General features: G+C 53.8%; 7 protein-coding genes across 7 annotated transcripts; 3 read left to right on the forward strand and 4 right to left on the reverse strand.

Moving 5' to 3' along the window:
* Window positions 1-2,798: 2,798 nt before the first annotated feature.
* CTAM01_06755 (uncharacterized protein) lies at window positions 2,799-3,164 on the forward strand (the record flags this gene model as incomplete). The annotated part of the gene is made up of 1 exon (XM_060522781.1): window positions 2,799-3,164. One exon carries the CDS (start codon window positions 2,799-2,801, stop codon window positions 3,162-3,164), a length of 366 nt encoding a protein of 121 aa, XP_060382626.1.
* Window positions 3,165-4,056: 892 nt separating this feature from the next.
* Window positions 4,057-4,950, forward strand: CTAM01_06756 (uncharacterized protein; the record flags this gene model as incomplete). Its single annotated transcript, XM_060522782.1, has 2 exons — window positions 4,057-4,164; window positions 4,216-4,950. 2 exons carry the CDS (start codon window positions 4,057-4,059, stop codon window positions 4,948-4,950), a joined length of 843 nt encoding a protein of 280 aa, XP_060382627.1.
* A 2,059-nt stretch (window positions 4,951-7,009) lies between these two features.
* Window positions 7,010-7,246, reverse strand: CTAM01_06757 (uncharacterized protein; the record flags this gene model as incomplete). The annotated part of the gene is made up of 1 exon (XM_060522783.1): window positions 7,010-7,246. One exon carries the CDS (start codon window positions 7,244-7,246, stop codon window positions 7,010-7,012), a length of 237 nt encoding a protein of 78 aa, XP_060382628.1.
* Window positions 7,247-8,291: 1,045 nt separating this feature from the next.
* CTAM01_06758 (choline/ethanolamine kinase) lies at window positions 8,292-9,603 on the reverse strand (the record flags this gene model as incomplete). Its single annotated transcript, XM_060522784.1, has 2 exons — window positions 8,292-8,813; window positions 8,872-9,603. 2 exons carry the CDS (start codon window positions 9,601-9,603, stop codon window positions 8,292-8,294), a joined length of 1,254 nt encoding a protein of 417 aa, XP_060382629.1.
* A 2,843-nt stretch (window positions 9,604-12,446) lies between these two features.
* CTAM01_06759 (uncharacterized protein) lies at window positions 12,447-14,741 on the forward strand (the record flags this gene model as incomplete). Its single annotated transcript, XM_060522785.1, has 3 exons — window positions 12,447-13,278; window positions 13,331-13,727; window positions 13,784-14,741. 3 exons carry the CDS (start codon window positions 12,447-12,449, stop codon window positions 14,739-14,741), a joined length of 2,187 nt encoding a protein of 728 aa, XP_060382630.1.
* A 197-nt stretch (window positions 14,742-14,938) lies between these two features.
* CTAM01_06760 (uncharacterized protein) lies at window positions 14,939-15,415 on the reverse strand (the record flags this gene model as incomplete). The annotated part of the gene is made up of 1 exon (XM_060522786.1): window positions 14,939-15,415. One exon carries the CDS (start codon window positions 15,413-15,415, stop codon window positions 14,939-14,941), a length of 477 nt encoding a protein of 158 aa, XP_060382631.1.
* A 245-nt stretch (window positions 15,416-15,660) lies between these two features.
* On the reverse strand, window positions 15,661-17,271 carry CTAM01_06761 (helix-loop-helix DNA-binding domain-containing protein; the record flags this gene model as incomplete). Its single annotated transcript, XM_060522787.1, has 1 exon — window positions 15,661-17,271. The coding sequence occupies one exon, from the start codon at window positions 17,269-17,271 to the stop codon at window positions 15,661-15,663; it is 1,611 nt and encodes a 536-aa protein (XP_060382632.1).
* Between the last annotated feature and the right edge of the window lie 855 nt (window positions 17,272-18,126).

An 18,126-nucleotide genomic window follows, 5' to 3' on the forward strand; every position in this document is an offset into this window, starting at 1 on the left:
AGAATTGTAGTGGACAAGGCGCAAGGAGAAATTGCACAAGTAGACATGAGTTGTCGTCTGCTCTGCTTCTCAAAAAGCCGTTTCGTTGACACGTCGATGTGAGTGGTTCGGGTGCATCAGATACAAGCTTTTAAGAATCGATTCACGCCGTTTCTCAAATCCTCTCTAGTTGTAGACGCAATGTGCATATCATCAGTCGTTGGGAAGGCGTCTAGGGGTGATGCTATCGATGTTTTGGCGTTGCTTTTTGTTGGCGGTTTTGCCGCGGGCGTTTTTTGTGTAAGATTGGAATGGAGTAGGCATGTATGTGATGGTCGGGTTCATGCTTTTTCTAAAAGATTGATCAATGGGTACCGGTTAGTATGTTGCATGCTGTTGCTCGCTTTTCTTCCCGGCATCCGCAGATCTTTCTCTGTCTTTGGCGGATTCGAGTTATTTCCAACTTTTTTTTGCCTCATTCCCACCAGGGGTGGTTCGTCAGGATCGAGCGAGGTGATGTAAGGTACAACAAGCGAGACTTTCGCAGCTTGCTTGGATGAGCGGGACCCTTGATCGAGTTTCCATTCCAGTTCCAGGTCTAGCTTCAGGTCCAGATCTAGCTCCAGTATCCAGCTCCAATCCACAAGTGGCTGAGATGTCAGCGAGCGAGAGGCAGGTGGTGGTGGTAGCTGCTGCTGGTATGCGGTCTCCGGTTTTGTTTCCGATGCAAGCTTGGTCCTCACTGCCGCTCAGGTTTCCGTCTCTATTTTGGGTCGTCCTTGGAAGAAGAAACACACAGTGCACAGGCGCGAGACGAAGGAGAGAAGAGAGAGAGAGGGAGAGGGAAGAGGAGGAAGAAGAAGAAGAAGAAGAATGATGCAGAGAGATTGTGAAGAATTGGACAGGCCGGAAAGAATTCAGGGCAGGAATCTCGGTATGGTGGGTTTGAGGGTCGGATTTTGGCGGGAATGGTCTGAATAGCGAGTGAGAGCACCGTACCCGATCGCGGTGCTGGTGTGCTCCTCCCTCATTGGGGAGACAGGACCTTTTATTGCCTTGTTACCAGGCCAGGGTTCATTTGGGGAAGTGGGGCTATCGTGGCTAACGGTCTTGTAAGGTAGATTAGAGCAAGATATGGAGCAGAGCAACGCGACGGCGAGCAAGCTGCAAGTGCAAGAGAGCAGCAGGGCAAGGGTGGAGAGAGAGAGAGGCGACGTGATGCTGGTGTCCCGTCGGAAGACAGAAAAAAAAAAAGGGACCCCAGCTGGGTTCTAGTTTGGACCTGGAAAGGGAAGGGGGGGGGGGGGTGGTTTGATTACAAAATTGAGAAACGGTGCCACAGGGGAGACGACGGGTTGAACGGCGGACAACAGACAACAGACAATGTACGGATATTATTGTTGATGGTCCGGCCTGACAAGTAGATGGTAAGGACACCGTGACAGAGGCTGACAGAGAGGAAGAAGAGGGTGAGAAGGCAAAAGGGAGAAGAACACCAGAAGAAGAAAAAAAGAAAGAGGCTGGATGCACCCACTCTACACGCAGCGTAGCAGTTTGGGGGACGAGGATGGGGATGAGCCCAGGACGATGAAGACCAAAGACCAGGACGGGTGAAGAGCAGCGACAGGTCCAGCTGGGATCTGGCAGGGTGTCTTTTGCTTTGCCGCCTTGCGCAAGCAGGCAATTGGATAGAGCAAGGTAAGGAAGGTACCTCATCCACAACACACCTCAATTACCTAAGTACCTCGTTGCCTTCCTTGTCTTTGGAGCTTGGGTAAAGCGTAGCTGACAGATATGGTTGGCTGTGAGGCAAGCACACGGTAAGATATCCCAAGGCCTGGAGGGATTATGGGTGCTGATGATGGATATGGATACCTTATGGATATGATGACGGGACGGAATAGCTAAGGAAGGAAATAGGGAAGGTCTTGAAACTGCCATATCCGTACCTTGCGAAGTACGAGGTAGCTAGCTGCCTCGCCTCGCTTCTTTCATAAGGTACCTACCTACCTTTACCTTATGTTCTATCCCATTGCTAATAGTCCTCTTTCCCATGTCCATGTTGCACCTTCTCCCGATCTTCTATCTCTTTCCTACCTATGTCAGGTACCTGCTCTAAGGTAGGAGGGTTAGTAGGTAGTTTACTCCTTGCGCTCTCCTCACCTCCACCCCTCCGCCCCTTCCCCAAGCATCGACGGAATGCACATCACTCGCGAGGCAGGTACTGTACTTCCAAGCCCCAAGCCGAGTAAAGTAATGTACGATACCTCACTTCAGCTTGTCACGTAAGGTAAGGGGCTGTGTGGCTGTGGGTTCAAACTTGACCCATAGATCTCACCCGCAATGATTGTGGCCAACCTAACGTCCAACCCGTACTCCGTACTCCGTACCCTTCAACGTTTGCCTCCTGCCGGCCCTGATTCCGTCGAGCCCTTCAGCAGCTTCCCTCTTTTATCTGACCCCTCCCATCCATTCCGCCCGCTTCTTCTCGTCCCTAACTTGCCTCACTAGTGTACCTTGCTGTCCGCCACTTGGAATAACCCTAATGAACCGCTTGCCTTCAGCACCAACACCTTATCCTTCCCGATTCAGTTGATTTCGCCAACCACAGACACCACCGTAGACATCAGCTGCTCCCCAAAATTCGACTACCTCGCCACGGGATATCCCTGGATCTTGTATCAGGGGCCTCCCATCCCAAGGATGAGTGAGGTACTTTACTTCCTAATCAGGGCACGTTGTTCCTCGTCGTACCTTATGCCTGCCGGCGCAATCATCACCGGCATCATTCCATTATCTGCTTCTGCACTGACGAGCCCATGAACAGCACCAAACAGTGTCATGGACGGTCGTATTTCTCCTTTTCTCTAGCCTCGGTGCCGCTCTTTGACAGTCTACCCTTCACTACGCAAAAGGTACAGACGACTACCAATAGTCCATCCTTCTCCATCTCGCTGGATGCACTGTGGGAGACTTCGGCCGCCATCCGACCGATGTTTATCCAAGGGTCTCTCATTGTACCCTCACCGTACCTGCGCATCCCATCCACGGCCGATCAGACACCATGGACGGTATGCTTACCTTGCCCCATCTTGGCTCGCCTGGCAATGCCGTCCCTATCGTCTTTCTGTTTCCACGATCAGCCTGAGGTGTTTATGATGCTCTCGAAACTACCGGTCTCCTAATTCCATTGATCCCTCTTCTCTCTTACTCCCCCAGGAAGAGTCGATAGTCGACCAGTGGCAACACAATCCGCATAACTGCGCCATGGTCATTGCTGGATCTAGCAGGTAAGGCGAGGGCGGACTTATCGAGCATATGTTGGCCTCGCACGCCTTACGCCTCTTATCAGCTCCCCCTTCGGCCTTACCTCGCCCGTCTCCCATTCAATGACGCCCGCCTTGGAACCGTACCGCCCTCCCCTCCGATTCGCAAGGGGGCATGGGCCACAACCAATGCACACACCTCGAGTCCCCGTTGTCTGGCATCCCACACCCCCGCCTCATCCCAGCTACTTCCCTACCAAGTTACATTAGCCACTTGCTTGACTGGTTAGCTTCCTAACTCTTTTGAACCAGCAGCTCGCAACAGACCGCGTTTCTGTCCCGACTGCCTTCAAGCCGCATACCGTCCCCGTGGTCGCAGCGCAACCTCGGGCTGCTTTCATGATGACTGCTACTACGTACATCACGGCATCTCGAGCTACTGCGGGCTGTGGAGAGAGAGAGAGAGGAGAAGGAGAGGGACAAGAAGTTCACAGCCGTTGTGTCGTTGAGGGGGGTGGTCAGCCGCCGCACACACTCTCAGTTAACCACAACCAGTCTGGCACATTTGCCTTCCACCTCCAACCCCTTGAGCCTCGACCTGTCCCATGAATCCTACTCTTACCTTCTGGTAGGGTCTTCTGGTAAGTCTTGTTCTTTATCGCTTTATTTCCCGCCTTGCGAGTGGAGGCGCTGAGGAAAAAGGCAACCAGAGAGACTGGCAAGTGAGGGCCTCTCGGAGAAAGATACTACTTACCTAGTGTGTGTACACAGTACTTCTTAGAGAGCCCAGAAAGCTCCATCCAACGGGTTCATGGGGCCCATGAGCCTGGCTGTGGGCGTCGACGACGTGGGGCCGCTTGCGCCATCTCCGACTCCCCGACCGCCGGCCGCTGGCCCCAAGTCAAACAAAAGCCGACTAGTAACAGGGAGAGAAAAATATCAGACGAGACCAGACTAAACGTCTGTTTAGCCTTACTGTCTGTCCGTCGCCTCCGTCCTGTTTGTGTACCCTTCGGCTTCGTCTCGAGCCAGTCCGTCTGCTCCTCGCACGAGTCTTGACGTCTGTCAGCTGCATTGGCAGCCCATAACCACTCGCTGCCCTGACCGTTCAAGCTTTCCCTTCAGTACTTTAGCGAGTAATCTTCCTCGCTGGCGAGAGCTCAACTACCGTCTACGAGAGCTCGCTTCTACGTCGCAATTGTGTACACTACGCAGCAGCCAGCAATGCGCTCCATGGACTGCTGAGCCTGGCCTGGCCTGGCCTGGCTTTCCCTCAGGCTTTTCGCTCGCTAGTGCAAGCTTGCAACGTCAGGTTCTATTCGGGTTGGGGGCGGTTCTCGAAGCATCACGCGAGTGCAGGGGGATCCCTCTGTGGGCAAGAAATTGCGACATTTCCGCCTTGCCTGCCAGTCTGCGCAGCCACCAGCCTGCGCAACAGCTCTCCGCCGCAGCTCTTAGAAGACAGCCCTGGCTGGTCTTCGCCTCGAATCTCATCTCGCTCTGTCTCTCGACGACGCGGGTGTTTCCCGTCATAAGCGCACTTAGAAGGCACCTGGAGCCAAACCCACGTCTCTATGACCACGCCCACGCCACACGGGCCAGCTTGCTAGGCTCCACGTGGGCCATGGAGTCCGTGGTACGATGCTGGGGGGCAGTCCCGGCAGAAACAAGCATGTGCCGAGTCACCGTTACAACCTGCAGATAGCTGCTGCGGGTGACGGCGAAAGGGGTGGATCACAACCACTGCTTGCTGAGAGCAAACCTGCCCTTAAAGCAGCGACAGACATGCAGCGTCGACCGTCACACGGCGGATGGGGTTGGCCGTGCCAGGCTCTCGGCCTTAGGCCTGACAAGCGGTCTCTCGATCGAAGCACGACGACTGGACGGACGATTCTCTTGGAACCCTTCCCATGCCTCTTTTCCCCCCTCCATTTCCTGCCGCTATCCTCTTGGACGAAGTCAAAAGTCACTTGGATGGAGAATGTGCGAAGCAAGATATTGGACAAGTCGCAATGCTCTGTAATCGTACAGAACGTCTCGGACACGAGGCCAACTTGACCACATCCTTTCTTTGCAGCAGAAGGTCTGGTCCACAGTCGTACGCGTCGGTTCATCATCTAACATGGTCAAGACAACTTACTTGAAGAGCCGAAAACTCTCCTTGGACAACACTACTAAGCGATATGAAGTTGGCCGTTGCACACAGGGGAGAGTTCAGCCCGACTAAGAGGGCCCGCAAGACATCGAATAGACCCTGTTCACGGTGAAGGGCACGTAAAGTTCAACAATACTCAAATGTTCGCGGCTTGAACTGCAATAGCACCATGGTTAGACCATGATGCCCTGGTACGTGCTCATGGCTCGTTCGCCATGGCACATGAGCCGTGTCTTGCCATGAAGTCAAAAAGTTTTCCAAGGTAAGGATGTCGCTAGATTTTGAGTTGTGGTTGATGAATGCAGGAGATGAGGAGCACGCAGTCCATACTGCGTATACCCGTCACTGCCCGTACCACACCTGGCAACCCTGGCATCCTCCTGGCCGGTTGAATTGGTATTCAGAGGTTGCTATTTGGCATTTCCGGAACGTTAGTTGGTCGGACGTTTTCTACTGTACGGCAGACTTTGTATCGACATGAATAACCCCCCGATGAATCTCGGGCCATCTGCTGGCTCTGGTTCGGTCCAGTGGGGGAGTTCATCCTCCTGGCAAGCCAATTAGTTCTGGCCCCCGGCAAGTAGTAGGTATCCTGATCCCTGGATCCGGTACCGAATAAGACATCATCGTACAGGACGGCAAATTAGTCAAATAAGCCGCGTGAACAGATGGCAACGTACCCCGATGCCAAGTAGACGGCCGAGGAGTCTCATCAATAATAATCTGGCAATATGTCAGGGTCACCTCGGGCGCCGACACGTTTTCGTAACCCTCTGGCAATTTAGACGTTCCGCCAGATTTGATTTTCGAAGAGGCTCACCGGCGAAGCCTTCACCCGTTGTTTCGATCTGCTAGTTCCACGCGCGTCAGAAGCAGCACGGTTGGCCCAGCGGCTCCAGCCTTCGAAACGAAACCTCTGCAAAAGGACAACAGGATGGGACGGAAAACAGCGGAATTACTGCCCCGTCACCAGGCTTCCTAGTCTTTTAGGTTTCTCGTCAATCTTGACTACCCGCCTGTCTCATTCCAACAGAGACACGAGCGAGGCAGTGGGCTGGCTGCCTCTCGAGCCCCTCCTCGATCTTCACGGTCGACTCGACAGATCTCGATTGGACAGCGCGTACCCGCGAGCGAGTCGTCTGTGTCACTGTCAGTGCTGTGCTGCTTGCCGATGTTGTTATTATACGCAGGCATGCAGTCTTATGGCCATACACTATTGCTGGTTTTGAGCATCTTTTATACTCAGCCCTAAACAAAATACCTTTTGCTGTCGTTGATTGTGTGTCTAGGTCAGGCAAGGTACGGACGGCGTGAGGTTGCCAGGTCCTCTAGACGCCCCGCCCCCAAACGCCAGCATTCATCTCGTCCACGATCAATAAGTTTGGTCTCTGTATCGGCAACGACGCACTGATGACAATATGGAGGGCACAGAGATCGATCCCCATCAAATGCCCAGACGCCAGAGATGTGGTCAGTGCTGAGGCTGAAAATAATGAGGAGAGAAGGAAGGGCAGGGTGTGTGCAGCTCTGCTTGTCCAAGCTCTGCCCCCCCCCCTCCTCCTCTCTCTGTCTCTGTCTCTGTCTCTCTATGTGTGTGTCTCTCTCTCTGTCAAGGTATCCGTATCCGTAAGGCAGGAATGAATGAGAACGGGAGCTTGGAAGGGGTGAGTGCGTTCCATTCTAGGGCAGGGTGCTCCGTACACATACAGACTGACAGAGTACGAAGTAATACGGGTAGGTACGAAGACGGGTAAGGTGGGCAGAATTTCCTCAATTTTAGCATGTGCTTGCAGCTCGCAGATATCACACACACACACACCCACACACACGACGCTGCGGGCCACATATGTTGCTTTCTTTTTTGTATTTTTCAATACTGACTCTATTGCAGCAGTTCTTATCCACTTACTTGACTCGCGGCAGGCAAATGGACAGACGGTGGATACTGTACACTGTATGGAGTACCAGAGGTTGGATACTGCGTAGGTACGGATAGACCATACGGATTACCTAGATGCGCAGCTAGAGAGAGAGCTCTGAGCTTCCGCCCAGCGGCTATGGCCCACAGCGCGCCCAATTCAATCCGTGTGGCTGGTAAGACGGTTTGGATTTTGGGGGCCAAACGGGGGGTCCAGGGGGAGGGGGGTTTGAGGTAGGTTGCCGTCGTCTGCTCGCCCGAAAAGGGGACCGTCGGGTATCCTGGGCCCAGTTCGGGGGGGCCACGGGGGGTGGGCTATTGATAATACCTTGCTGCCAAACATGTTTCTCGGACTTCAGTCTTAATCGGGTCCAAACCTGGGTTGGAGACTTGGAGTCAGTCTCTCGTCTTGGAGTCGTTCTTGGAGGCTTTCTTGGGGTCGCCTAGCGCAGGAGACTGAAAGCATGATCTCCTTGGCAGCTCAGCAGCATTTTCTTCGATCCAAGTACACTACTTAGTTACCAGGTACGTCCGTATCTTCATTATCTGAGGTATCTCACTCCATGTAGCCCGAATCCCATTTTTCCTTTCGAAAATGATATTTCTTTTGTTGGTCAGGAAAGCCAGTTTTTTGTTTCTCCTAACTCTCGTTCTTTACGTGGTATTTGATGGATTATATATGAAGAAAACTCCCGTCTAACCCCTCCCCCAAACGCCCCGGAGCTCTGTCCCGGCCTTCGTCGAGCTCATGTTGAATGACGCCGGCCCGTACTGATATTATGCTTCGCTTGCTTCAATCCATTTCTGTTTCGCAGTTGAGGTGGACGTCCAGAAACCGTTCCTCGCCCAAAAAAAAAAAAAGCCCTCCCTGGCAAGCTTATTTTCTCCCTCTCTGTTTTGTCCCTCTGGGACTAGCTGCATTCAGATCTCCATAGCCTGCCGAGTCAAGTCCGATGGTACCAAAGCTCGCACTTCACTCCAGTTGCTCCCAGCGTCTCTCACGCAGGGGCTTCTCTTTGCCGGCCGCGGCTCTGGTACCCTCTTTCTCTTCCTTCCATGCCCAGTACTCGGCGAGGCGCGTTTCCGCATACGAGGCGTAATCAAAGTCGATCTCCGAGATGACGGCTTGGATCAAAGCCCAGATGCCCCAATAGAACCCCGGCACGCCGCGGAATAGGTCCACCTCGTGTGTGAGCTTTCGGACCTCCGCCTCGACATCAACATTTGTGTTGTTCTCGGAGTATTTGTAGAACGAGCGAATGTACTCCTCAATGAACTCTCGACGCTGGGACTGGGTAGGCATGAAGTTGTAGTCGCAGTCGAATCCACCCCACTCGGCCAAGTGGTTGGCGATATCGAACGCGGCTGGTGACGGCGTGGCATACTCGTAGTCGATGAACGTCACTGTAGCCTCCTTCTTGGGGCCTTTGGCGGGTTGGGTACTCGGTAACACGATCACGTTGCCGCTCAGCAAATCGCAATGGGCAAAAACTAGCTGTTACGAGATAACCATTAGCAACTGTATAGGATCTTGGCAGCTCTACGTGACTTACGCCATCAACACCTAGACCGGGGCGTTGGCTGAACTCCTCCACAATGTATTCAAACTCCTTCTGCAGCTTGTCTTGTCTCTCCCTCTGGACCTGTGTATCGCTGGGCAGGGCCAAAATCCATTTTTGCATCACTGACCATAGGTTCGGCACAGGCTTCCCAGGTGCAGCGTTCTCGATGATGGCATTCAGGTCCTGATCGTGGCCCTTGGCGTTGCCATTGGTAGATGTCTGGTGTGTAATGCAGGGCACAGTCGCGTGCCACTGCGCTAACCTGCTGGCGACGGCTCGATAGATGTGTGGCTTCCTCAGGTCCTCCGGGGCTGTGACGCTGCCCTTGATAAATCGGTAGAGCATGCCATTCTGGAATCGGGCAAGCAATTCGGGGGCAAGGCCGTGCTTCATGAGAAGTTCATGGTTCTGAGCTTCGCGCTCGCGGTCGATGAGGACAGCGGTTCCATTTCCATACGCGCGCAACAAGATGGCCTCTCTGTCTATATCCTCCTTGGACCAGCCCTTTCGCTTGTTGATGGCCTTGAGTAGGGTATTGGTGATGCCGTCGGTGAAGCGAACGAATTCGATGTTGGAGTCGTCGGAGGCCCAGTCTGGTCGAACAGTCAGGATTAGACTAGTCGCAGATTGCTGAGAGTCTTCGCTGTCGTAGAAAAGGGGAAGTGTTCGGACATGGGGCAGCGCCGACCCGTTAGGGTGGCCGTTGCTTGCACCTTGGGTCATGATTTGACCGAAGGGATGACCGAACTACGTGGGCGAAGGAAGGGATGGGTATGTCGAAAGGGCAGGGACAATACCGAAGAGGTCAATTGCTGGATGAGGAGGCCCCTGTGGAATTCGGCGGTTTGTTCAGTCGCTGGTGTTGTGCGACCTTGGCACTCTGGATGATGGCAGAAAGGGGCTCACGGCTGTCTGCGAGACGTCAAGGGGTAGTGAGGATAGCGAGGCTGTTCAGGAGAGGAGAGGAGAGGTGCAGAAGGCTATGAACAAAGCGAGATACGGATAGTAGTAGGTCGATATGTTGGTGGTTCAGGTGTGTAGGAAGAAGAAGCAGGAGTGGGAAGAGAGGAAGGTGGGTATTGTCGGATTGATATTGGGAAAAGATGAGGACGAGGGGGTATTGGGTTTGGGATTGGCGCCGTCGAGATAATGGTGGCCGAGCACGAGACCTTTTTCCTTCCTCGTGCGGATCCCCAAGGTATGAAAGAAAAAGGCAGTATCTTTTAGGGAGCACCCAAGTGGTAGGTGGCAGTGGCTCTTGGAATGATGTGGTGCGTTTGGTAGTCTAAAGTGAGATTCGCGTTGGGGAAATTACGGTATGTGCGAGTGGCTAATCTTCTTTTGTCGTCGGTCAACGAATCGAGGAAGAAAATCAGAAGGAAGAAGGGAGGACTGTGGACACTGGACAGAGACACAGAGAGACACAGAGACGGAGCGAGAGCATGTGAAGAAGGTGCAGAACAGAGCAACTTCCCACTTTCCACTTTCCACCTTCAGGGACCTTATGGATACCGCACTCACAGAACAAGCCAATTACCTCGTGCCTTGGTCGACTTACGACCGCCACATGAGTGGGCCTGCCTCTACTGTGTACCTTCCCTTTCTTCCAGACCCCCGATTTCACCATTAGTTTCCCGGGTGTACGTAGTATGCGCGTACTCCGGACAGGCACAGGAAAAGAGCTTTTGATGGAGCAGATTTTCAATCTTCATGTTCAGGGTCTCTCTGAGCGGGGGCAGTGCCGCAGTGGGAACCCGTTGTGATTGGGGGACCGGGGCGCTCCCGCGGGCGCTTTTTTCCCAACAACGCCTCCGCTAGCAAGGACAGACCTCAAGCAAAAGCTCAACCTGGAGTGACTTTGCCCTTGTTTGTTGGCCTTGTCTCTGTTTCTGCACAGGACGCAGGACGCGTGTCACGAGCGTCACGGCATAGGCACCGAGGAGAAGGAACCAAGGTACGCTGCTGTCCATCTCAGTTGCTCAGACCTTACGTACCTACCTAGTCTACCTTAGGTAACTATGTAAGGTATTCGTGATTAGATTAGATAGGTAGGCACGAGGAAATGGATGGGGGTCCGAAACAACCACAACGACTGAGAGGCGCCCTTACCGTCATTGTTGCCTCTCTTTCCCCAAGTCCTGTTCCCCTCCCCCTCCACACCTCGGGCTATTGGATGGTCTACACTAAACCCGTACCAAAATGTACCTACCTTACCACAAGCATTGGGTTCTTTCAAGAGTCCATAGCAGTGGCATCCAAGGGTCTTGCAGCTGCTCGGCAATGCAGTGCGACAGCCACAACGGCCTGACGAGCCTGGATTGGATCGCAGGACCCAGCCGCTGGATCGTCTCAAGAGCTTCCCCTCATTCAGTCCATCCAATACTTGTTTCCGATTCCCAGGAGCCACGCCGGAATTCCGTCATCGTTGGAGCTGAGCCTAATGTATCCGTACCTTAGAGCACCACCTTCTCTGGGGCTTCTACAGCGTGCCTACTGTACTCGCCTCTTTCCCCAGTCATGATCAGCGCGGAAGCCCGTATCGACTCACCATCTCTACAATGTAACTTCGAATGTCGTAGCTTTACTATGTACTGGTTAGTAAACCGGGTTCGGGAACCAATTTCGCTATGCAACGAGCGTTCGTTTCGCGCCTGACCGTCGCAGAGGTGCATTCCCTTGATGCACCGTTATCTTCACTCAAGCCACAGGCTGAGGGCTGCCTGCCTTAGGCTGTCTTAGAAGAGGGCTCACCGACTCTGTGTCTCTCGTCTCCTGTAGTCTAATCAAGTCCAACCCGGCCTGAGCATCCTGATCGCGAACTACAGTCGGGTGTCGTGTCTCATCTTTTGCTTCGAACCGGCTACCTAATACCTATGCATCCTCAATTCCCTAAATGAGCCACACCTCTGGCTTAAAACTCATAACTCCAACCAAGGACATGCGATAGCGAAAGGTTCAAGCTCGCATTTTCGCATTAGGCATCTTAGGAGAAGCCCTCTGAACCGTTGATGTACTGAGGTCTGACGGGGCTTGCCGGTTGCCCGCTCCTCACTCCTGCCTTCAGCCGAAACCTTGAGAGCCTCAACCCCACCTTGAAGTGCCGTCGAGGAAGGAAACGGGGCCAGACCGGCGGTGCTCGGACCACCTTGCACCTTCCGGTGGCTGCTGAGCCGTTTGTACAGATACGTACCGCGGACATCGACCTCTATTGGCTGTGCTCATCGACTTCCTACGATCCAGCCACCATCCTCATCCAACTTCGGGCTTACTACAGCAGATCGGATCGAACCTGCAACCTATCTCATCCCATCTACGGTCCAGCCACGACAAATAGCCGCATGTACCACTTCCGCCCTGCTGGTCTGAGTCTCATGGAATGCGGACTGCCAGTTCCTCTGGCGCATCAACCCAAGCCCAGGTTTTGTCGACTCTCATTGCAACATAGCCGCCACAGTAAGGACTTGTGAGTGATGATCGCCGGGCACGGCACCGTTGACATCTTGGAGCCTTTGACCGCCCTGTCATAAGCTTTCATAAACGCTATTGGATCTCTTATCGCTTCCGAAATGGCGCCGCCCGTGCTCCCGAATCCGTCCAACTTCTTGGCCGTAGCGCTGGTCATCAACAGGTCTCGTGATGGTCCCAACTTCGTCTTCCATTATCCACCCACTGTCTTGCCGCCCAACGCGCACTCCAAAAGTCATGAGCCAGCCGACGGGTCGGCCGAGTATGATGATATCTTACTGGAGCGTCTTAATGCGCCCGGCTCAGCATCCCTCGACTCCGATGCTAACGCCGACGACCTTCAGCAATGGACTGCCGGAGATGATCACTTAATCACCGAAGATGGTACGCAAATCGTCCCATGGGAGCATGTGGCTGGGTTTCCTACCAAAGATCTCGCCAGCATTCTGACCCCAGGGAGAGCGTATCACAAGAAGCTCTTCCAACTCTCTCTGGACCCCTTATTCTGTGTTTCTTATCCCATACACGTCCCCGAGAGTGGGACCTGGAAGAAGAAGAAGAAGAACAAGAAAGCCAAGTCAGAGAGATCCAAGTCTGTGCGTACGGAGGAATCGGCGGTATTTGTCGACTTCGACCCAAATGAGGATAATGAAGATGCCTCCAAGGGCGCCGAGGCGTCGCAAAATGATCTCAAGGAGGAAGAACAACCCCAGCAAGACGAGCCTGACGACAAGCGGGCGTCCATGACTATGTTCAATCTGGTGTTCTTTCTGAACCCGAAGAAACATGAGGCCAAAGAACTCATCGAGACACTCTATCTCAACATCATTAAGAAGATCAACAAGGCATTTAAGTACTGCCAGCAGCGAAGTGAATTCGTGTGGAAAGAGTCGAAACGTATCTCAGCCCTGAAGGACAAGGGACGAGAAGATAGTAAGCCAGGTTACGTGGCACCATCGGATGAAAGGTGCTGACATTAATACAGGGCGTAAAATGAGTCTGCTATGGGACGAGATTCTACAGACATCATCTCTCGCGGCTGCCGTCCAAGACATTTACGAGGCCGTTTCCCAGAACAAGATTGCGGCCCTTCAGCTCGATACAGCACTGGGCCCAGTCACGCCCTCTGTGCAGATTCCCGTGCCGTTTTACGTTACGGACTTGCACAACTATGGACAGACAGAACAGAGAGGCCTCTGGCTGACGACTGCCAATTCATTCATCGGCGAAGATACCCTAGACGAGCCAGGTTTCTTGGACCGCAACTTTGCCCTCTTGCTGATGGGCGACGAGAAGAAGATCATTGCCGAATTACAAGCAGATTTGGATCCGAGTACTGTAGCCATGGTCGAGTTCGCCCGACTGTCGAAGCCAACGCAATCGTAAGTAATGAAAGCCCTCAAAGACCCACCATGTACTCGTGCTAATGCTCGTTCAGTTTCTATCAAGTAGGCCAGAGCAACGTCTTGACTTTGAGCCAGGTGCGCAAGTACGCGCAACACTTCATATTCTGGCGGCGTGCTATCGCGATTCCACCCCTCCATGCCCGTGACACATACATCATGTCGCCGAATTGCGACACCCGTAACCTCTCTAGGGCAAGCCTCGAGTGGCAAAAGACGTTCCCCCTCGCACCGCCGCTCACCAACTTCCTTGCCGAGCTATCTTACGCGCCGAGGTCATACAAACACTACTGCCCGAGTAAAGCTCATCGGCCCACGTACCTCGCTATGCTCGCGTGGCTCATGCGTGGTGCATGGGTGACTCAACTGTGCACATTCGCCTACGTTGTTGTCTGGCCCGAGATAATCTACGAAGTTGAGCACAAGCTAGAAAGCGATGAATTGCGCAAGGCCGAGAATGCTTCCTCCCTCAGTACCAGCAATCCACTGAGTGGCTCAGCAATCGACGCGGCAGACGGGAAGTCTGAGACAGGGAGCAGCAGTGGTGGCAGTGGAAGTGGCGGTTTCGGCAGCGGTATCGCGACCTACATCCCGTCGCACATTGAGCAAACGGCAGAAAAGGCACGGCTAGAACGTATCGCAGAGAAGACGCAGCGCGAGGCGGCCGAAAAGGCCACGGCGCACGCGCGCAAGCTACCGCCCACGGCGACGGATCACCCCTCAACCAACGAGGCGCCGCATCTGGCGCGAATGCCCCCCTACATCATCGTAGATGCCAAGAAGGCGACGGGCAAGGAGTCCCTCTACCTCGCGGCCATCGGCAAGCGATTCAAGGATCCCAAGGTCGCCAAGGCGTGGCAGGCCATGTGGAAGTATTTCAACGGGCAAACAGCACTGGAGAGGATCGCGTTGCAGGAAGACATGAAGCGTAAGGAGGCATGGAACCTGCTGACGGCGATGAGTGAGCATTTGCTCTGTGTGAGGCACTGGTAGGCGTGTGGTCACTCGCACGTCATCGCATGTAATGAACAGGTTTCAAGGGACAGTTCACGATATGCAGACTGATAGTAGTCTCGGACATGGGGAGAGCATGGGAAGAGAGATGAATCGCGGCACTGTGCTAGTGTGATCACGTAGAAGAACGTACGGCAGGCCAGCCGTTTGTACGTCAAGGAAAGGAAGGGAGGGTATCATTGTATGTATGCGGGAAAATGAGGCAGCAAGCAGGTGGAAGCTACTTTCCCCTGACATGCCAAACGCCAAATGGACACGCGAAATCTGGAAGATAAATCACGCCAAGGTACAACCAACCAACAAAACCAAGGGATCCCAAGCAGATGTGTTGAACCTGAGACTGCGTGTAAGCATTGAGAGAAGAGATTTGTAGAAATAATTCCAGGAGAGGGAGTAAGAACAATTGTGGGGGAAAAGGATTGCCTGAAAGATATTGAACCCGCGAACCATCCCCCATGCCCACCCGCCCTGCGAATTAGAGATGACCTAAAAAGAAAAGAAAAGACCTTGTGCAATGCCCGTCCGGACCCAGAGGTATCACGTCTCCCGATAGATGATGATGATGCTTGAAAAACCCAGAAAACAGAAACGAAATATGAAAACCTTAAAAACCTGAAAAAAGCAAACCCCGAGCCGGCTCGACCAAAACACATCTCATTCCTCCACGTTGTGCTTCACTGGCTGTTGGTAAGCCTTTGGCCGCCCATGTAACTGAAAAGAGACCTCTCAACGCCGTCGCCCACCGAAATCCTTGACCGCCCCAACGCGCTTGGATGCAACAAAGATACCATGGCTGCGCGAATGCATAAAAAGAGCGGGAACTTGAAAGGAGAAGATGACCATAGTAGGATCAGAATGAAGACGACGGGGAAATCGTCATGGGTTCTAACAATCCGTCCTACTGTGTCAGGTCCATGCCGAACTCGTCTTCCTCCTTGAAGTTCAGCGAGGTCGGACCACTGTCGTCATCATCCGGATCGTTCCAAAATTCGCTGCCGGCGTTGAGATCGTTGGCGAGACCGGTGCCGTTGGTAGCGCCAGGGCTGACAGAAGTGCCGTCACCAACATTGCCTGAGCCATTCATGGGCTCGCCGCGGAAGTCGGTGTGATGGGGTACCCGGAGACCAGACCCGGTCGTGCGAGAGTATCCTGGAACTTCGTTCTTGGAGATGGCTTCCATCAACTCGGTTTGCATACGCTTCTCATCCTCAGTGAGCTCAAATGGAAAATGACCGCCGAGTTCCGCAATGGCGTTCATCAACTCCTCCTGCTGCTGCAACTTCAGATGCAACATCCACATTAGATCTCTCGTCCAGCTGACTGCGCCATTCAAAATGTCTCCCTTGTTGGGACCCTTGTCTTTGTCCTCGAGGGGGAGGCCGGTCGTGATATTGCCTGTTGCGCCAGCTGCGCGGCGTGCGCCAGGACCAGCAAGACCCGAAGTGGCCTGAGAGGGGTTGGAAATGCCGGACAATGTAGGCGAGAGCGGGGTGCCGTTCTGGATCATCTTGCGGATCTTCTCATCCTCCAAACGATGGGCGGGAACTAGTCTGCTGAGATCTTGAATTCTCTCGTTGATGTTGTCTCGGCGTCGTCGCTCGACAAGGTTGTGAGATTCCCGACGCCGCTTGCGCTTCATCTCTTGAGAGGAAACCGCACCACCTGGCTGAGCCCCCAGCTTTGCGGGCATCGATGTGCCACCCTTCATCATGACCTCGTTGAGCTGAGCGAGGCCGGGTTGAATAGGCGACGAGAAGCCAGAGCCATATGACGCCGCCATGCTTCCCGATGGGGTCTGCATCCACTGACCTCCTGATGGTGATTTCTCATGCATGCCCTGAGCCCGGATGGATTGAGGGCCGAAGCCAGTAGACTCCTGGGTTGCCATGGGTACCGAGTGCATTGCTGACTTGGGAGTCATGGGGCTGCGAGTGTTGGAAGATGAGCTCTTCCGTTGCATAGCTTGTGCCATTCTAGCTCTGTTCTTGGCATTGAGGTAGTTGGTCTCGGCAGCATCACCAGTGAGGTCCGACCCAGCCAAGGGCGAGCCCGAGTAGGAGATGGGAGACTGAAGCGACGTGCCGAGGGCCTGGCGGTGGTGCATCTGGGCGAATCCCGAGTTGTTGAAGCTGTGCACAAAAGGGCTTTGAATGGGGTCACCGTCGGGGGTGTTGGAGTAGCCGTTGATGTGATTTTGGTCTAGGCCATGATGAGAGCCGTATATGGGTTGGTTGAAGCCCATATCCATGTTTGACATTCCGCTACCAAAGTCCTGGCCGTGGCCATGTAGCGGCTGTTCGGTCGGGCTTCCGAGGCCGTCGAGTAGCTCATCGTCTCCGAAGAGGGCAGAGCCGCTCGAAAACCCATTTGTGTTCCCCGAGTTGGAGTTGTAGTTGTTGGAGTAGGATGATCCATAGTTTCCGCCCATGGCCAAGTCGTTGGGATCGATGCTGCCGCCACCACCTCCACCGTGGCCACCGTTGAACTGGCCGAAGCCGTGCTGTGCCATTGTGTGTACTGTTGACACGGCGTTGATTTGAATCCGCCTCAAGGATATGCTGGATCGGCGATGATGCGAGGTCTCGCTGACCTTGTAGTGCTCACACCGCCTCTTTCGTCAAGAAGCGTAGTTGCAGGCTGCGCTGTTATGCTGGAATGATTCGAGAAAGTTTGACCCGGAGAGGTTAGAGCTGTAGTGAGTTGACTCGTCAGCGTTGCGGCCGAATATGATGGTCAGGTTGCGCAAATCAAAGGTGCTCCGAGGTTCGCTGCGCGCAATTTTGCTCTCCTGTCGGGCAGACACAAACCGGGGATTGTATATGCGGATGTTCTCCGCACAGGCACAGGCACAGGCAGTTTTGAACGCCACCTAGGCAAAATAGGCAGGGAGAGCGAGCGGGAGAGGAATGCGAGTATGAGGAGGAGGGCGCGACCAAGGCAGGACTGACTCACCGAGCAAAAGGGAAAATGCCGGGAATATGTAATGTTGGTCGACAGCACACAAAACCGTTGTTACACGGGCATCCACTACAGTGATATGGAAGGTGCGGGGATGGCGTCCTAAGTAAGGGAAGCCGGCGTCGTAGATGGTAGCGAGCCGAAAGGCGGTTAAGAGGGGTGCGTATGTGTGTGCGCGCGAAAGAGACTGAGAGTGCGAGAGTGTGGGAGTAAGCGAGGCAAGGTTTGCGATCTAGGTCGCCTGTCGCACAAGTGTATAAAGATGAGCAGGAAATGGCTGCCTGTTGGTTCGCAGGAGCGGAGACAAGCGATAGAAGACCAAGTGTTTGTCGAGTCTTGGAGTGAGGTGAAGGAGGAGGAGGAGAAGGAGAAGAAGAAGGAGAGAGTTGAGTCTTGACAAGTTGCG

Source organism: Colletotrichum tamarilloi, assembly GCF_030869305.1.
Source record: "Colletotrichum tamarilloi strain Tom-12 chromosome Unknown Scaffold_19.1, whole genome shotgun sequence".
NCBI classification, from domain to species: domain Eukaryota; kingdom Fungi; phylum Ascomycota; class Sordariomycetes; order Glomerellales; family Glomerellaceae; genus Colletotrichum; species Colletotrichum tamarilloi.